Raw genomic sequence first — 18,594 nt, forward strand, 5'->3', positions numbered from 1 at the left:
AAAGGGCAGGGCCAATCCAGCTGGCTGGGAAGGGAGGCCTGCGGAAGTGATGGTGTCCCTTTTGTTCTTGGAACCAGGCCACCTGCTAGTGACAGGAGGCTATTCACTGGGAAACGTGCCTTCAGATGGTGGCACCGTGTGTCGAAGGCAATATGACCAAGGCTCGGCCTGGCAGAAGGAAAGAGCCACTTGTGCAGAGTCAACGTCCTTGGTTGTGGACGACAAAGAAAGAAGGGGTGGCTTCCATCCCTGTCCAATAGAGAATGGTCCCCATACACTGAGGAGGGGGCCTCAGGCCGGGACACCAGAGCTGCGCCAGCACTGACCACTGGGTGTGGGTTCCATTGGACAAAATCTGTTTTGCAGTGACCAGACCACTCTGACGGACACAGAGCAAGACACTCACCCCTGCCACGACGTGTCTAGACGCAGCAGGGACCTTGCCCAAGGCACACACATGAGCCAGCCTCGGGAGGCTGGCAGCCACAGTGTCACCAACACAGCCTGAGCCTCGTGCGTTCCAGCTCCCTTGGAGAACCGCACCAAAGGCAGCGCGTCCCCGAACCCCACACTGCCTGGCACTGCCCCAGCCTAGAGCCGCCCAGGTGCCCGCCAGGTGCCCTGGCCACGACAGCTGTGAGGCACCAGAGAGGCCACACAGAGGCAGACTCCTGCTAGAGGGAGACGCTGCCTGAGGACCCTAGGGTCCACGGGTGCCACCACAGCCAGCAGCACCTGGGAACACCGTGGTTATTCAGGGGACCTGGCAAGGAGCTACCCTGGAGACTCAAGCATCATGGGCGGCTCTGAGGGACCCCACCTGAGCCTGCCGGGCCGACGGGCGACACTCTAGACAATGACCTTCTCTTCTTTCCTCCAAGCCTGGCAGCCACCTGGCGAGTTCCCAGGGCTCTTGCCAAGGGATGGCAGCTTCTCCCCGCCCCTGCTCTGCCCGCCCCGGGGCCTGGCTTTTCCTGGCTGCCTGACTTCCATGTAAGGGAGGAACACAAAGAACCGCCGGCATGTGCAGAGCAGGCAGCTGTGTTTGGCCCCGCTCTGTGGACGGTCCACCTGGCCTGCAGGCGCAGCCCTGCCCCGGTCCCAGGACAGCGAGGCTGCGGCAGAGGTCAGCGCCCCACCCCACCTCGGACAGAGCCACCAGCAACACACACACCAGTGCCCACCTCCACACAAGGAGAAGTGGGTCACCTCGGAGCTGGAGCCTAGGTGACAGCGAACCCCTGGGGACAAGTGACAGGACCTGGGGGTGAGAAACCTCATGTGCAAAGCACACTGCACCCTCCAGGATGACAAGTGTTCTGATAAGAGCAGGGGCCTGCAGGGGACTGGCAGAGGGGTGGCCAGTCCCTCCCTGCCCTCCTGGCCAGTGCAGCCGCTGTTAGTGACTGCCCTGGAGCTCCCTGCCACCCCATGGCGCCCACCGTGACCTGCCCAGGGTCACAGCTTAGCCTTGGGGTGCAGGAAATATTTGCTAAATGGAACTAGCCACCTGTGCCTGGCCCCTGCTGTGACAGACCCGACCCTGAGATGTTATTCCCGTGGATTCCTACCTATGGACTAAATGTGATCTGTCCCCAGACTCATCTGGAGTCTTACGTTAATGGCATTAAGAGGGCAGGAACTTAATCCAACTATGGTGTTTAAAGATGGGGCCCTGGGAAAGTTTAGATTAGATGAAGTCATTGGGGTGGAACCCCATGCCTTAAACCTGGTGGCTGTATAAGGAAGTGGAAGGAGACCCACAAGACAGGTGCTCCCCTCGTGAGGTGATGTGGTGCAAGGTGCCCTTGCCAGAGCCTGTGCCACACTGTTTGGACCTTCTACTTCTAGAGCCATGAGCCAAAATAAATCTCCCGTCTTTATAAAGTAGCCTGTCTCAAGTGTCTTGTTATAGTAACGAAAAGGTAACAAATGCATATTCCCTAGCATATGTACGTACACCTCTGGTACCTGGAGAATGAAAAAAAATCAACTACCAATAACAGGGCGGACAGCAGAGGTCACAAACAAAATGGCGAATAAGTGTCAATCTCTTCCCAAGAACAAATCTGGAGTAGCCTGTCCTACTTAGCTTCCAACCTCTTCCCAGTGTGGAACTCATCCACACCCAGAACGGCAGCTTAGAGAGATCAACTTGGGACGGTGATGCCCGGGGGGTCCCCTGTCCTCATCAACACCCTCGACAAGGGAAAAACACCTGTGGTAGAGCTTTTTATAGAGATCGACGGTGCCAGCACTCGTGTTCAGCTTCATGAAGCTCGCGGCACCGCTGTCGTCCGCGATCCCTCGTGTGGAATAAAAGCTGTTCCTAAAAAACAAAAGCCTATGTAAACAGCGGTCACCTCAGAGGCCTTCGCAAGTCCTCGTCCCAGGCAGCACTTCCAAGCCCTCCGCCGGCAGAGGTGGCGCTTTCCTGCCGGATGGGACCTCGCTCTGGAAACTGGCAGGGGACATACCCTAGGACGGCCGAGGGCCACACGGGCTCCCCGGGGAGAGAAGGTGGCCACAGAGCACAGAGCCTTCCCCGCCCCGAGGGCCGCCCTGCCTCCCCAGGGATACGGTCCATCTCCTCCAAGCCCACATTGAGATGTGTCCCTGGGGTAAGTGTCCAGGGGAGGTGGGACCTGGAAGGGGCATGTGAGTCAAAATCCTCCCTTGCAAAGGGACTGATGCCTACGGGGGGGGGGGGGGGGGTACTCCTGAGGGTGGCTGTTGGGGACCAACCCCAGCCTCTGTGTCACCCTCTCTCTCACAGGAGCACACTTGCCCATCGCTTTCCCACCCGGAGGCCAACTGGCCCAGGCCCTCTCCAGGTGCCGGCACCATGGGGCACCATGGTCACACTTCCGAGCCTCCAGGACGTGAGCCAAAATAACCCTCTACTCTGTACAATTACCAGGCTCAGCTCTTCTGTTACAGCAGCTGAGAACACTAAGACACTGGCCATGCTGCTGAGCCCTGGCTGGGAGTCCCAGCCTGGGACACTCCCTCCTGACCAAAGCCGTCAGTGGCTCCCCCGGGCAGTGAGAGCTGCCTAGGATCTGCCAGGCCACCGCCAGTCCAGCCATCCTGGCCCCTGCTGCAGCCGGCTCCCACCTGGAGAGGCGAGCCAAGCAGATTCCGTGCAGGCCGAGTGGCTCCTCCAGAAAAGAGCCACCCAAGGCCCTCAGCCTGCACCCCTGCCCGGGCACTACGGCCCCGGAGATCATTCCTGAGTCGCAGGGTCTACAGCGGCCAGGGAGCTGAGGCCGTGGCCGTGGGCCGGGCTCACTAGACACAGGGGAGGGCAAGCTCTGGAGGCCCAGGTCCACCTCCCCATACATGAACCAGCTTCGGGAAGTGACCATGGTCTCCAGCACCTTCTCAGGAGGCGGAGACGGTCTGTCCTAAGTCTCTGCCGTTGGTCACTATCTCCACGTGGGGCCGCCTCCCCAGAGGCACCAGACTCACTTATAGCCCATGTCCTTGCAGGCCGCCCTGGCGAAGTTCTCATTCCAGTCATCCTGGCACACGGGGTGCCAGGCCTTCCGCTCCGGCGAGTAGACCTGGAGGATGAAGTTGGGTCCGTAGAGGCGAACTGCGTGAGAAGAGAGCTCTCCTGGGTCCCGGGCAACGGCACCGACCAAGGTGATCCCCTGCCACCCACGTCCCGCCACCTGACCCAGGCAGCTCTCCTTGGGCACTCACGAAGGGGGCCACAATTCTACGCAAGACAACTGGACGGGGTGTTCAGACACATTCTCACATAAGTGCTCACTGCCGCACCATCCATGACAGCCCAAAGGGGGCAGCCCAGTGTCCAGCAAGGGAGGACAGGGCAGGCCCAAAGTGTGCGGCGGACTGACATCTGCTGCAGATGGGAAGGAAGCTGTGACCCTGCCACGGCGTGGGCAACCCTGAAGGCAGTGCCCTGCATCAGAGGCCAGTCCCAATGGCCCAGAGATTGCCTGAGACTGCTAGGAGCAATCGCGCGGAGGAGGAGTCTAGGAAAGCCAGCCCCTCAGAGTGGGAGGAAGGAGGGCAGGGGGCGGCAGGAGCCCAGGAACCATGTTCTCACTGGTGGATCCTCTGTGGTAGGCCATGGCGCACACAGCTGCAGATGCACACAGCACCAGTGCACTGTCCACCTCACGAAGATGATTGTGAACTCCAGCTCAATAAAACTGGGCTTAAAAATAAAGAAATAAGCTGGGCGCAGTGGCCCACGCCTGTAATCCCAGTGGTTTGGGAGGCTGAGGCAGGAGGATCGCAAAATCAAAGTCAGCCTCAGCAAAAAGTGGGGTGTTAAGCAACTCAGTGAGACCCTGTCTCTAAATAAAATACAAAATAGTTTTGGGGATATGGCTCAGTGGCTCAGTGCCCCTGGGTTCAATCCCTGATGGCCCCAAAATAAATAAATAAATAAGACAGAGGGTGAAAATTAAGTGTTCTTTAAAGAACTAGCTGACCTCTTGGTGTCCAGGCCCTGGGCTCTGCAGAGCACCCAGTGTGGCGACAAGGACCTGGCATCTAGGGGACTTGAAATGCCTCCAGATTAATGACCTTGGCCTTGCAGTTTAAAGAAACTGGTCAGCTTTTGGGCACAGTGGAAGCCCTTCCCTGTCTGGCCCATCCCCCTGGAGTGGCACACCTGGAGCCCTGGGAGTCCTTGGTGGGGTGGAACCTCGTGAGAAGGACTGCTGGGTGGGCCGTGGGTCATCAGGAACAACCTGAGGACAGTGCTGTATGAGACCCAGCAAGTCACCGCTCCAGGTGCGCAGTGAAGACGTGCCCAGCGTGGTGTCCACTCTGACGTGACACTGTTCCTCACAAACAGAAAGTGGCCATTGAGCCTTGAAGGAGACTTGGACACAGCGCTCAATGCATGGAGCCCATCTGAAAAAGCCTCAAGCTCCTGGGCCCGGGACATTCTGGAAGGGCAGAGCCAGAGACCAATGGGGCCAGAGCTTCCAGGGCTCGACCCCAGGGCAGCCTATTCCGGAGGACGCCGCCGTGGCCAGCACGCTGCACTGTGCTTCCGTGGAAACCCACATGCTGTGGGGCGAGTCCTGTTTCCTGCTGGGCCTTCTGTGAGCCCCACGCTGCCGGGAGAATGAAGTCATGGTTCCTTAGAAGGAACTGGACCTAACGTAGCTCCACAGATACAGGTGGAGCTGCCCCTGCAGAGCGTGAGGGAGACGTGAGGGTTCTGCCTCCTGGGGGTCCCAGGCTGCTCCCTCCCCCAGCCATTCACATGCGGACCAGCAAGGGCGACGGGGAGCTGGACAAGCCTCCAGTTTGTCTGTTGCTCTTCCTTTTAGGAACTAGGGATTTTTCCAGCTTTACCAAGGTCTAAAGGACAAACACTGAGTGTGTTCCAGGGTGCACCGTGAGGACTGGATTCCCGTGTCTGCCATGAGAGGGTCACCAGCAGCGCTCACACCCCCATGCCCCTCGCCCCACAGCCATCTCCTTTTCCCTTTCGTGCTGAGAACACTGAGACAGCCCTCTGAGCCCGTCCCAAGGGCACCATATTCGCCACTAGCTGCAGTCGCCGCTGCCACTCTTCAGTTTCTCTTCCAACATTCCCAGGAAGACTGGCGGGACAGCAGGGGAGAGAGCCGACCACTGCTGACACACTTATACGCGCACCTTGCACAGAAAGCTCCGGGCGTGGGGATGGGACGTCCTTCCAGGTCAGAGCCCACCCGTGGTAAGAACCGCCTGCTCTAGGAGCAGGACAGTGCGGCCGTCTCCTCCCAATGAGAAGTCCACGTGGAACTGGGAGAATGGCAGGGAGGAGCCACACACGGCAGCACGCGGAGCCCGGGCCGGCGTCCCATGTCTTGCGTGTGCTGGCGGGCCTGGGGCACTGTTGCTGCAGCTGGAGCCGGAGAGAGAGCCCTCCTTCCACCAAGAGCCTTCCTTCCCTCTCCTAAAGGGGGAGGAGGCAGCCCTTCTGGGGAAATGAGGCAGCGCTGCACCCGCTGCAGAGCCCAGGAGACATGGCGTTGGAAGAGACCACGCCTGGATCTCCCTGCCCACTCATTCAACCCAGAACAGGAACCCGGGGATCGGCAGCAAACCTCAGTGCCACGGCACCTGGAGAGGCCCACAGAGATGAGCACCGTGGGCTGGAGCTCTGACCCTCACACTCAGGCAGCCACCAACTGCCCTTGAACCCACCTCCACGAATCAACGGGAGACAGAGAGAGAGTCTCAGCTTAAAACTACAATGAGATGTCACGTTGCTGCCGTGAGAACAGCGGTCACCAAAGAGGAAGAAGAGGAAGATGACGGGGCCAACAGCCAGGCAAGGACAGAAGCCCTCGCTCCCGCCCGTGTGAGCGCCCACAGGAAGGGCCACGGGGAAGCTGCTGTGCACCTCGAAAGAGCATCAGCAGAACTACTCTGTGAACCAGGGCCCAGGTCCAGGGAAGAGACGGCCACACCTCCGCCCAGCACTGCCCCATGCACCACGCCCACACGTGCAACCTGCCCACGTCCACCAGGAGATGGACGGGTAAAGAACTTGGCAGGCCCCACGCAGCCTTGAGGGGAAGGGCAGCCGGCTGTGCGAGACGCCAGTAGAAGAAGCCACACCTGTTCTCACTTGTGCATGGGTGAGGAATTCGCGCTCAGGGGAGCAGAATGCACACTGACGGTGGCCACAGGCTGGGGCAGGGGGGAGACGCTGGCCAAGGGAGACACAGCCTCTATTAGACAGGAGGAGCCCCTTTGAAAGCTCTAGGGGACAACCTGGCAACTCAGGCTGGCAGAAGGTCGTGTGTTTGAAAATCACTGAGAGCAGATCTTAAGAGATCTCCCCGCAAAAAAGGTGAGTACCCCACAAGGTGATGCCTGTTGGGTGGCCTGGGCAGCCATTCTGCAGGTGTCCTTACGCCACAGCAGCCCACTGTACACCATGAATGTGGCACGGCTTTAACTTGTTAATCGACAGACCAACAATTGAAAATAAAGCAAACCCAAGTGCTCATGTGTGACAAAAGACTTTAAAGGCAGCTTGTCTTAAAGCCACACAGTGACCCCCAACTTCATATTTTAAGCAGCTTCTGGGATTTCCACTGCGGCCCTTGGCATTCATCTGCGAGCACAGGGGTTTGAAGGCAGTCTCTCGGGCCCTGCCATGGACCTCCCACCCTGCTGTGTGACGCTGGACCACGAGTACAGCCCTTCTGAGGCCAGGCTCATCCTCAAGACGGGGACAGAGCTGGCTGGTCACCCCTTGCCCAGGCAGAGCTGCTGCTTCCCAGGGCCTAGCCGCTCACCACACTGGTTCTCATCCTCGCCGTTGGGGCAGTGCGTGATGCCATCACACCAGAAGGAGGGGCTGACGCAGGTCCCTGAGGAGCCACACTCCATCTCGGACACGGAGCACTTGTTCTCCACTAGCAGAGGAAACAGAGGCGGGAAGGAAACCGTCAGCTGAGGACCAAGGGGACCTCACGTAGCCCAGAGGAGCACCATCATCCACCCTGGAGCCCGTGAATAAAAAAAAAAAAATAGCTCCCCCAATTTTTAGTAAGTAGGGAATGTGTCCTTGTCACCAGCATGCACAAATGGAATTAGGGCTGGATATGGCGTGTCCACAAGGCCGATGGGTAGGACCCTCCCAGGGGACTTCAGGGACCCACAAAGCCCCCATGTCTCCACTGCCCCAGGGTAAAGGCAGAGACAGACACCCGGCTGCCCGCGGTGCAGGGCGGGGCTGCTCTAGAGCAGCCACTGTCACCCAGTGAACATAGTGATGGCCGTGACCCACAGGCCAAGAGGAAGTCCACAGCAAGGTGGGACCCATGAGATGGGCTGCTCCCAGGACCAAACGATGAGAAGGAAGGTCCAGGCCACAGTCTCCGAGGGGCCTTGAGGCCTCCCCAGCCCAGGCAGCAGGGTCACCCTGTGCCCAGGACTGCAGGAGCCATGGCTGAGAGGTGGCAGCCGGCCCAGGGGGCTCTCTGAACTTACGGAACTTCCAGACCAGGACAGCAGCTATAACAGTGACCACAAGGAAGGTCCCGAGGACAAGAGTGACACACAGTACTTTCCTGGCCCCTGCAGAAAAGAGAAGGCAGGACACCTGGTGAGCACTGGCCCTCCCGCCTCCCCTAGCACGTCCCAGTCCTGACGCTCCTCCACCAGCACCAGGGCCACGTGGAGCCTGCCAGGCCCTCCCTCGGGCTGGAGTGGCTCAAGGTGACAGTACATTGGACACACGGACCTGCCCACCGTCTGGCTGGGCCTCATCCGCCTTAAATGCACTCCGAACACCTTCATCAGCCTACGGCTGGCCGAAACCACGTGACCCAAAGCCCATTTCTAATGGAACATTGAACATCCCGTGCAATTTATTGAACCCTGGGCAGGGAACAGCAGACGGCTTCACAGGTTTACCTTCCCACTGTCATAAGATCAAAAACCAAAGTTGGACCGAGCTCAGTCAGGGCCGCCTGACCACCCGAGGAGGGAGCCCTGTTTCTTCTCTCTTGTTTCTAAGCTGCTCAGGAGCCCCACACGTGCTGGCAAGCTTTCTGCCACTAAGAGACACTCCCAGCCTAAGAAATAGTGGTTTTATACACTTAAAAATGTGAGTTGACGTTGGAAGAACAATGTGTCTCGGGGGCCTGGCTTCTTCCAGAGCAAGAAACGTCCTGCTTTTTGGAGAGCAGAACCTCTGGTGAATGAAGCCCACCCAGCCTTAAAAGCTCTGCTCCCTAAAAAGGGTCTTCAACTAGGTCAATGATGAATGGGAAAATCAGAGAGGAAAAGCACCTCGTTTCATTAATGAGGAGCCTGAGCCATGTGACAGTGTCCCCCACTGTCATGGTCCCAGGAGAGGCACCCAGGGCAGAGGAACAGGTCTTCCCCAAGGCTGTTTGGAGAGCTGATCGTGTGCACCACCTCTCCCACTAGACAGCTTCCAGCTGCCTGTGGCTTCTTATGTTTTAGTTCATTAAATTTAAATGGAATTAAATAAAAGTACATAACTCCAAGCACTTAGTAGTCACACGTGGCCAGTGGCTACCATACAGGGCAGGCATAGAACATCCCCATCACTACTGAAAGTGCCCATCACACAGCACCAGCCTACACCCTTGGGTCCCAGGGCAGAATACAGGCCCACTGCAGCTACGAATAAAGTAATTTGAAGAAGGTCACCAGTTTACTCTGGACAAAACAAAAAGAGGGCATTTTTTGTCGGAGGTGTGAACCAAAGTTTGTTTCAGAGTTTGGAACAGCCGGGCTCAGTGGCGCATGCCTGTAATCCCAGGGACTCCGAAGCTGAGGCAGGAGGATCATGAGTTTAAGGCCAACCTCAGCAACTTAGCGAGGCCCTAAGCAATTCAGTGAGGACCTATCTCTAAATAAAATATAAAAAGGGCTGAAAATGTGGTTCAGTGGCTAAGCACTTCTGGCACCAAAAAAAAAAAAAAAAAAATCCTAACATAGTGCCAAATACCATGAAAGCACCCTGCCTCCAGACATCTGTCCCTTATGCTGGGCTAAGGAGGGTGCCCAGCCTGTCACCTCCAGCAGTTCCCATGTGGCACGCAACCTCAGACTCTGGAGCTCCCAGAAGCTTTCCTTGAAAGAAAGGTAGAGAGGTGGGAGAGATTTGATGAGAAGGTATCTATTCATTCATTTTGGTGCCAGGGATTGAATCCAAGGGCACTTAACCACTGAGCCACACTCCCAGCCCTCTTTTATTTTTTATTTTGAGACAGGGTCTTGCTAAGTTGCTTAGAGACTCACCAAGTTGCTGAGGCTGGCTTCAAACCTTCCATCCTCCCGCCTCATCCTCCCGAGCTGCTAGGATTATAGGCGTGTGCCACCGTGCCCAGCAAGAAGGTATTTAAGCAGACCCTGCCGGGCTGGTCAGGCAGTGTCCCCTGCTGCCCTCACCTCTATGCTCCTGGGCTTCCAAAAGTCAGTCAGAGCAAGAAATTAAGGTTCTGGAGTTGGAGAGCCAGAGAGGCCCGTCTGCTGGGGTCAAAGCCACTCCTCCCTTCTCCTCACCACATCCTGCGGATTCTCCAAAGGCTCTCAGGCAGTAACAGACTTAAGAACTCCCTGAGGATCTCGTCCCCAGTCACCAGAATTTCTGATTGACATCTGGGAGGTTGCACTCCTCACAGGTACGGCCCAACGCTGGCCTGAGAACTGCGCCCAAGCAAAGATCTCATCAAAATCTGGCTAAAGGTGGCCATGCCTCAAGGTGGCAGGGTAGAGCCCAAAGGAAGTTCACAGGAGAAATTCCAAATGGCCTCTTGGACCCATGACCAAGGACACTCCTCTCCTTGGATGACTCCCCTGAATACCATTGTATCTAAGATAAAATAACTTGCTGAGGCTGGGGGTGTCGCTCAGTGGTAGTGGCTGCCCAGCAGGCACGAAAATAAGGCCCTGGCTTTCATCCCTGGTCTGGTGAGTTAGGGTCATCACACCAGGCGTCTTTCAGTGAGGGTGGCAATGCGCCAGGTCTCCCCGGGGACCCGAGCACAGTCGGAAGCCTCAGCTTTACCTCTGGATGGGAATTTGCCCCAGTGCGAGGTCAACTAGACTCGCCTCGGTCCTGGTTTGCAAAGGCTGCTGCGGAAGGGTTCGCTGGACCTACCATTCACCTGCATTAATCATTATCGACTGGCCTGTGGCTGGCCCTGCCCTGCAGCTTCCAGAGTCAACTATTTGCATCACAGGATCGTTGACCTTTGATTTTCCAAACAGTCCTTCAGATGTATATGTGCTGCTGTGCCAATGGAAACTAGTATGGCTGCTGCTAGAACAATACATTAAGTGTGTGTGTGTGTGTGTGTGTGTGTGTGTGTGTGTGTGGTGCTGGGGACTGAACCCAGGGCTTGTGCATGTGAGGCAAGTACTCTACTAGCTGAGCTCTCTATCCTCAGCCCAAAAAACCAAAACCAAAGTTCTATGTTCTCCAGATGGGGTACTTCTGGGTTACTACTTAAATCACTTGGAAAATAGTCTCAAAGCTGAAGATGACACTTACAAAATGTATATCATCTCTTGTGTTATATGTGATCACATGTTCTTTAAAATAAAAGCAAGGTGAGTTCAATAAATAATAAGTAAAAATTTTAAAGGAAGAAAATTACTGGGCTGGAGATACAGCTCTGTTGGTAGAGGGCTCGCCTTGCCTGCACAAGGCCCTGGGTTCAGTCCCCAGAACCACAAAAAAAGAAAAAGAAAATCACTAAATTATTTTTGAGTTTATGGGGCACAGTTTCTATAAATACATACACGTAAAGAGGTAACCTGCTCCTGTCCCTTTCTGTCACCCCCTGGGTTCTCCCTTGGAAAGTGAGAGTATTTGGTGAGGGGGGCCAGGGGCCCTCTGCCCTCCTGGCCGACCACTGTTGGTGTGAGACCACCTTTGGAGTGCTGTCCTCACCCGCAGCCCGATGGCTTGTGTGTGTCTGTGTGTGTTACTGGGGGTCACACCAGGGACAGGGCCTCTGTAAGTGGCCCAGGCTGGGCTTGAACTCATGATCCTCCTGCCTCAGTCCCCAAGTAGCTGGGGTCACAAGCATGGGCCACAGCACCTGGTGCCCCTCGACCCTTGACAGTCAGCAGGTTCGACCGAGGTCCCCAGTCCTCTTCACCCTGGCTTCCTTCCAAGCCCTACGACGGGCACCCAAGCCTGGGCACTGTCCACCTCGGCACAACTGACACCGTGGCCTGGTGGCCTTTCTCTTGGGGACCCTCCTACCCACCGCAGGTGTTCAGCAGCAGCGATGCCAGTAGTGTCCCCTCCCTACTTTAACGACCCAAACTCTGCAACACTGTCGACTGCCTCTGAGGGCCAAAGTCACCCCTGTTTGAGAACCACTGGTCTCGACATACCCAACCCCTTCCAGAAGACCTCGGGCAGCGACAGACATTGCTGTGGGCAGAGGGGCACAGGGTAGGCGTGGTAGGGGAGGGATGCCAGGCTGAACAGGGCAGAGCTGGAGGGAGGGAAAGACACAGGGTGAGGGGTGACTGAGGCCAGCAAGGGGCAGAGTGACAGCTCTAGACCGGAGCTGGAAGGCCTGGGAGGGCAGGCAGGGCTCCCTGAACTGAAGGGGGTGGTGTTGCCCCCCGATCCTGTGCGGGTGGCATGGAAGTCCATCCATTATCTCCCTTTCACTCTGCATGCTGTACAGACAGGGATGCCTACGCCAAGACCAGAAACAGGCTCCACCCAAAAGCTTCCCCCTAGAGCTTCCTCTGCACTTTCCAGCGGGGCAGGCTCCAGCCCGAGGTCCAGGAGGGAAAAAGGTGAGGAGAGACGCCAGACACTGAAATGGCAGGGACAGAGAAGACGGCCCGCTGCCCCATCCCCCTCCGCCCTTTGCCCCCCAGCGCTCAGACTTCAGGCCAGGAGAGGAGGTGGGGTGTGGTGGAGCTCCTGCTCACCCCCCACCCACCCCCAGGTCGCTTTCCCTGAACACCAAGTCACAGGGCGTCTTGACCTTGACCTGCTGTGCCAGCGAGTCCCACCCTGGGGAGCCACCATTTTCTCAAAAGGACACATCAATAAACCTGAGGCCAGAATCCATGAGAAGCTGGTTGGGAAAGACCCCGAGGCAGGGCCCAGGAGGGTGGCGGTCTCTCAGGTGGCAGCGAGACCTGGAGTGTGCAGCACTGAGCGGCAGGACAGGGCAAGGCGGGTGGCCGGTGGTGGAGGCGTGACAGCCTGCTAAGAAGGCAGAAAAATGCAAAAAGGGTCCTACTTGTGGTACACACTGTCCCCGGAGGGGGCTTGGGCTGCCGGTAGATGCCAGGTGTCGAAGTGTGCGTGGGGACCCTGGAGGTGTACTGGGGCACCGGGGACGGGTAGTACTGAGCTGGATACGCAGCGTAGACATTGGGAGCCACGGCCGGCTGTGATGGGTAGAGGGCTTCGGGTTGGTATCCGTGGTTTTCATAGTAAGGCCCGACGCCTGGGGACGGCTCCTGAACAAGTGAAAAGAAAAATGACATAAAGCTGTCACTGATCCTAAAGGGCTGAGTACACGCCTCAGGCCCCAGCCCCAGGGCCCTGCAAGGCCACGCAGACATGCCCGTGTCTATGATTACACCAGTTTACTTAGAAAACCAGATGCCAATTCCAAACTAACCCTTCTCAGCTGCCAACGTTGTTTTGTTTACTATTTATTTTGCAATAAAGAAAAGGTGGCTGACATTTACAGAAAAAAATGTGCAGAGTGTGGGATCAGAACCCGTGGGACCGACGTCCTCGACCTGTGGCTCCCCGGGGCCTCTCCTTGAGCGCGGAGCGGCGACATTAGGAACCAGTGATAATCATCTTCGGTTTGATCATCTTGGGTGAGAGCTCGTCTGCTGCCAGGCCTCGGTACCCATCACCTCTTTGACACCTGGGCACCAAGCCCCGGCGGGGTAGGGCACAGCACCACTCTGCACACCCCTTGCAGAACAGGGTTGGAGTGGACAGAGCTGCCCAGAGGCAGCCTGTGCTGGTGACTCTGGGGCTCCTCTCCTGCCCTCCCCTCCTGCAGAGCTGCCCCCTTCCTACCACCCCCCCCCAGGCAGCCTAGAGCTGCACCGCACCCTCCAGCCGCCCTGCAGCAGAAGCTCTGGTGCAGGTGTGCACATGCACAAATGCCAAGGAACGGCCCAGACACACCACGAGTTTCTGGCTCCTTCCTTCAGCTGGTGTCTCTCTTCTCAGAAAAGCTTCTCTTCCCCCTGGGCCCACTTCAGAGCCACCTGCTCAAGACCCACCTCATACAGGGCACACGGGACCCCACAGCCTGCTTTTCCTCTTCCTTCAACTCCCTCTAGTGCTGATGGCTGGGCCTCTCCTTAGATGCCACCTTTGTCCTCTTGTCTGTGTCCCAAGGTCCCCAACTCCTGCCCCTTGTCACTTTGGGCCACAGAATAGCAGAGGGGTTGTCCTCCAAGGACAGGTGTCCTCAGCAGAGGCCACTGAAGGCTCAGGATTTTAAATGGGGCCTTCAGGGAACGTGAGTGTAACCACGGGAGCAGATGCCACTCCCAGTTAACCTGAGCTTCGTAACCCACTAAAGCCACCTACAAAGGTCCAAAGATTGCTACTCCACCGGAGCAGTGACAGAGATGGAGAGACAGGCCATCCCTAACCTAAATGCGGGCACCAGAGGCATGGAAATCAGCCAAGAGCAGCTGGCCTCAGTCCCAACCATTGAACATGCCACTCCACCCAGGGGGGTGCATGTCACCAAGCACTTAGTCCAGGAGGATTCCAATACAGTGGGTCTGACACTAAAAAGGGATCCAATAAAAACGTAAATACCAGTAACCAGGAGCCAATAAAGGGGGATAGACCAATAAAGGTATATTTCCCTAGAGGATTCAGAATTTTTTTTTTTGGGGTACCAGGGATGGAACCCGGGGGAACTTAACCCTGAGCCACATCTCCAGCCCTTTTTTATATTTTATTTAGAGACAGGGTCTCACTGATTTGCTTGGATCTCACTAAATTGCTGAAGCTGGCTTTGAACTTGTGATCCTCCTGCATCAGCCTCACAAACTACTGGGATTACAGGAGTGTACCACCGCACCTGGCTCAGAAAAATATTTTCACTAACCATAATGTCTTTGCTAAATGCACTTATTTCAGGCATAATAGGAACCAGTGAGATGTGCTGGGAACAGAGACCAGGGAAGAGTTTCCCAGGGCCAGGAGAGGGACAGTCCACCCAGCACCTCATTCCTACACAACTGTCTCTGGGGCACCAGGAAGCTCTCTTCCCTGGACTCACCTGCTGGCCCACCCTGCTGCACCTGTCTACACACCTGCCCCCCACACCAACTGTGAAGGCAGGAAGTGGGGAGGTCAAAGCCAGGGTGCACACCTGGGCTCCTACCCAGCAGCAATGGCTTTCCAGACCCCTCTGGCAACTCTGGGCTCTGCCCCAACTCAGCCTTTCTAGACAAGGCCTTGAAAGCCCTGCACACAGCCACGGGCGGGGGCCCACAGGCAGCCCTGAAAAGCGCTGACCCACACCTGCTCTTGGGAATAACAGGAGGAGTGAGGACCAGGAAAGGGCCAGAGAGGTAATGATTAACCACTTACTGAGTTTAAAGCCATCCTGATTTTATCAACAGCATTGGGTAAGGGTAGGCATCTGGATCGTTCAAGACGACCTGGAAGAAAAAAATTACAAGACTGTAATGCCTCCATACAGGTTTGTTTTCAGAAGATAAATCTAGAAAAAACTGGAAGACTCTGGCAAAAGGAACCTCCTGCCAGAACAAACTGAAGTTCTGCCCATTGACCTTGATCCCTGACCTTCACCGGCCTCTTCCGCACCTCTCCAAACACAGCAAGTAGATGCAGAGGCTCAGGGAACCAGGGTTCTCCTCTGGGATGTGCACATGCCCTTGGGGTCAGAGGGTGCAGGGCAGGCAAGCAGCTTAACACTGCAGCCCAGAAAGGGTGACCTTGAAGAGGGAGGGACAGACTGAAGGACCCAGACTCAAGGGAAGGCCTCTCAGGCCTCCAAACCCTACTGAACTCACATGGCTCCCAGCAGGGGATCATGACCTTCCCCTCATGTCACACCCACCCAAAGAAGAACCCGTGGAATAAAAATAGGTAGGAATCACCACAAGGAAACTTCTAGAGCCATCAAGACCAGCAGAGGTTAGGGCAGACCCAGGAGGAGAAGACCCCGGCAGCTCCTGGCAGAGTCACTTCCGGAGGCGCTGGTGACTGAACCTGGCTGAATCTCAGTGCCTCCTCCCCACACCGTTAGGTCGTGGGTTCAGTGCAGACTTGTGGGCACTTCCCCGTGTCAGGCATGGCACCAAGGGACAGGGGTGCGATCAGCTCCACCCTCCTGTAGGACACCCATGGGTGCCTGCCTGGGGCCAGCTTCCATGGAGCAGATGGTCCCGACTAGTGCCACAGGCAGGCCACATCTGATGTCTCTAAGTAAGTGACAGAGGCCCTCCCAAGTTTTAATAAGTAGATCCGTCTAACACATCCACTAACACATCCACTCCGGTTACTGCCCCAGATCAAAAAAGAAAGAAACTGGAAGCTAGCTAATTTGACCAAATTCAAGATTAATGTAGGTGAGAGAAAGCTGTGGTCATTTCATGTGTAGCCTTGAGATGCCATCGGCATAAAATTCTCCATTCTCCTTCAGTCTCCATTGACACAGATTCTTTGCCTAAACCAACTTTACCAGGCTCCCAAACTCCAGTGCACTTCCCGGTAAAATGTGGTTTTAGCCGAGAACCCTGCTAAGCTAGGCTATCAGGAACCCCCACCTTGGATACCATCACTCTGGACACCAGAGCGGTTTCTTATCCTCCACACCCCAGAGGGTGTCTGGTCAGCCGGGCCTGCCTCCAGCAAGAAGCCTGTCGGCTCAGTTCAGCCAGAACCCCGCTCCCCTGAAGTCTGGTCTCCTCTTAGTGACTTTCCTGCTAGGATCCTGCCTGCTTCTGGGCTGTAAGTTCCCACTTCCCCTTGTGCTGGGAAAGAACCCAATGTCCCCCCCACACACACTGCAAGGCCCCTGCCCTTCCCCTGCTCTACTGAAGTGTCCTGAATCAAGCCCTCCTCGTCCTAATTTGACGAAGATCCTAAATCACTTTCTCTTGACACCCTGTTCAGTGAGGGCTTTTCTCTACTCTCCAGCTGGGCAAGATGGCCAGAGAATATTCTATGAAACCATCTTTGGGATCATCCTTCCGTAAGACAGTGCTCTGAATGAGGGTATAGGAGCCTGGAGCAGGTCTGGGCTTTGCTGGCCACATCAGAGGCTGAATGTTTTCACCTATAAGAGCCTGGCACTGGGTAGGTACGCAAACAGTGCAGGTGGCTCGTGTAGGTAGCCCATGACCTCTGGGACTAGACTCTCTGGATCCAAACCTAGCTCAGCCCCTCTCTAGCTATGAACTGGAGCAAGCTAGTTCATGGTCCTATACCTTGGTTCTCTCCCCTGCAAGTTAGGTGAGAGCAGTACCTACGGCACAGTAGTTGGGTCCCTGAGAAGTTCACACTAATCAGTTAGCGTGCTACATCAGTCTTTGTTAAAAATGACCACAGAGCCGGTGTAGTTGCACACGCCTATAATCCCAGCAGCTTGGGAAGCTGAGGAAGGAGGATCACAGGTTCAAAGTCAACCTCAGCAACTCAACGAGGACTTTAGTAACTTAGCAAGACCCTGTCTCAACATAAAATATAAAAAGGGGCTGGGGATGTGGCCCAGTGGTAAAGCGCCCCTGGGTTCAATCTCCAGTACAAAAAAAAAAAAAAAAAAATCCTGCTGTTTTGTGGCACTTAGAATTTGCTTTTGATAAGTGTCCCAAGCTAGTGGGTGACACAAAGCCCACCCAATCTCAATTCACTGGAGCCAAATGCAGTGGACATCACTGCCTTCCCGTCTTCTGGGCAAATCACCATCTGATCATCAAACAAGAAAAAAGAAAAACAGAGACCTCTGATGGATGAAAATATGAGAGTCACTTCGAACAGGTCACAGCAAAAATACACCAGCTCACTTATTTACTCTACATGAAGGGCCAATCTTGTCAAGAGCAGCAAAATGTTTTTCAAGATTAAAAAGATAAAGTTAAGCCCTTCCTGGGTATGAGCAGAGAAAATCGGCGAAGGTGCAGGCTGCGGCACGGAAGGCTTTTCAACAGGTGGACTGTCGCTTCAACACGCCTTCCCGAGTCCCCGAGGTGGAGGACCCTGAGGCTCTGGGCACCATGACCAATCCTGCACCCCTGCCTAGGAAGCAGAATGAACTCAGCCCTTGCTAAGGTTCCTTTCAAAACAGTCCTGCCTAAGCAAACACGCGCCCGGCTCTGGTTTCTCTGTTCCCTGGCAGCCCCGCCCACCCGCAGGGCTGTCTCGCCAGTTCTGGGATTGGTTGAAGTTTCAGGAAATGAGAATCTGATCGCGCTGGCGGCTTTCCCAGTTTAGGAGTCCTGTGAAAGGAAGGTGAGTCAATGCCCCAAATCCACACTCGCTATTCATCAGCGATCCCTAACAGTGGGAGAAGGAACACTGGGAGCCAAGTGGTCTCATTAAAGCCACAGGACACAGAACAACGGGAGAATCCTACCTCACCCAGGGTCCTGCCACCCAGGACACTGGAGCCAGCAGCGTGAAGTGCGCCCGGCTCAGTTCGGCCACGGTGGACTTTGGAATAGAAGACCAGAGCGCTACCCGCCACCTCCTGCCGAGGAGGAAGAAGGGGAGCCCAGTGCCTGCTCCAGAGAAGTGGATCTGAAAGGGAGCGAGCTTCCCAGCTTCCCGAGAGACCCAGGGGGCTGCATCCATCCGCTCACCCTGGGCTCCATTTCCACAGCGGCAGGAGATTACAAATCGCATGAACCCGTTTCTGAAAGGAGCAGGATACACCCCAGGTGACAAGAGACAACCTGTTTAGCAGTCTCTCCTTCATTTAAAAGACAAGGACCATTGTTCTCTATTCTGGAAAGCCAGCTCTCATGAGCACTTTGGGAAATTCTCCTTTAAGTGCAAGAGAGCAAATGAGGACAAAGGTCCCGACCCCCTCCTCGCTGGCAGCCAATCCACTGCCTCCCAAC

General features: G+C 55.9%; 1 protein-coding gene across 1 annotated transcript in view; it reads right to left on the reverse strand.

Moving 5' to 3' along the window:
- The window catches only part of TMPRSS2 (transmembrane serine protease 2), a gene marked incomplete at both ends in the record, with an annotated part of 22,977 nt that extends 4,601 nt beyond the window's left edge, over positions 1-18,376 (reverse strand). Inside the window, 7 exons of the mRNA XM_081301991.1 lie at positions 2,199-2,329; positions 3,472-3,598; positions 7,290-7,409; positions 7,987-8,073; positions 12,753-12,975; positions 15,098-15,168; positions 18,334-18,376. Coding sequence (XP_081158117.1) covers positions 2,199-2,329; positions 3,472-3,598; positions 7,290-7,409; positions 7,987-8,073; positions 12,753-12,975; positions 15,098-15,168; positions 18,334-18,376 — 802 coding nt within the window. The remainder of the gene's footprint in view (positions 1-2,198; positions 2,330-3,471; positions 3,599-7,289; positions 7,410-7,986; positions 8,074-12,752; positions 12,976-15,097; positions 15,169-18,333) is intronic.
- Positions 18,377-18,594: the final 218 nt, after the last annotated feature.

The sequence above is a fragment of the Spermophilus citellus genome, assembly GCF_964194105.1.
Source record: "Spermophilus citellus genome assembly, chromosome: 7".
Classification (NCBI taxonomy): domain Eukaryota; kingdom Metazoa; phylum Chordata; class Mammalia; order Rodentia; family Sciuridae; genus Spermophilus; species Spermophilus citellus.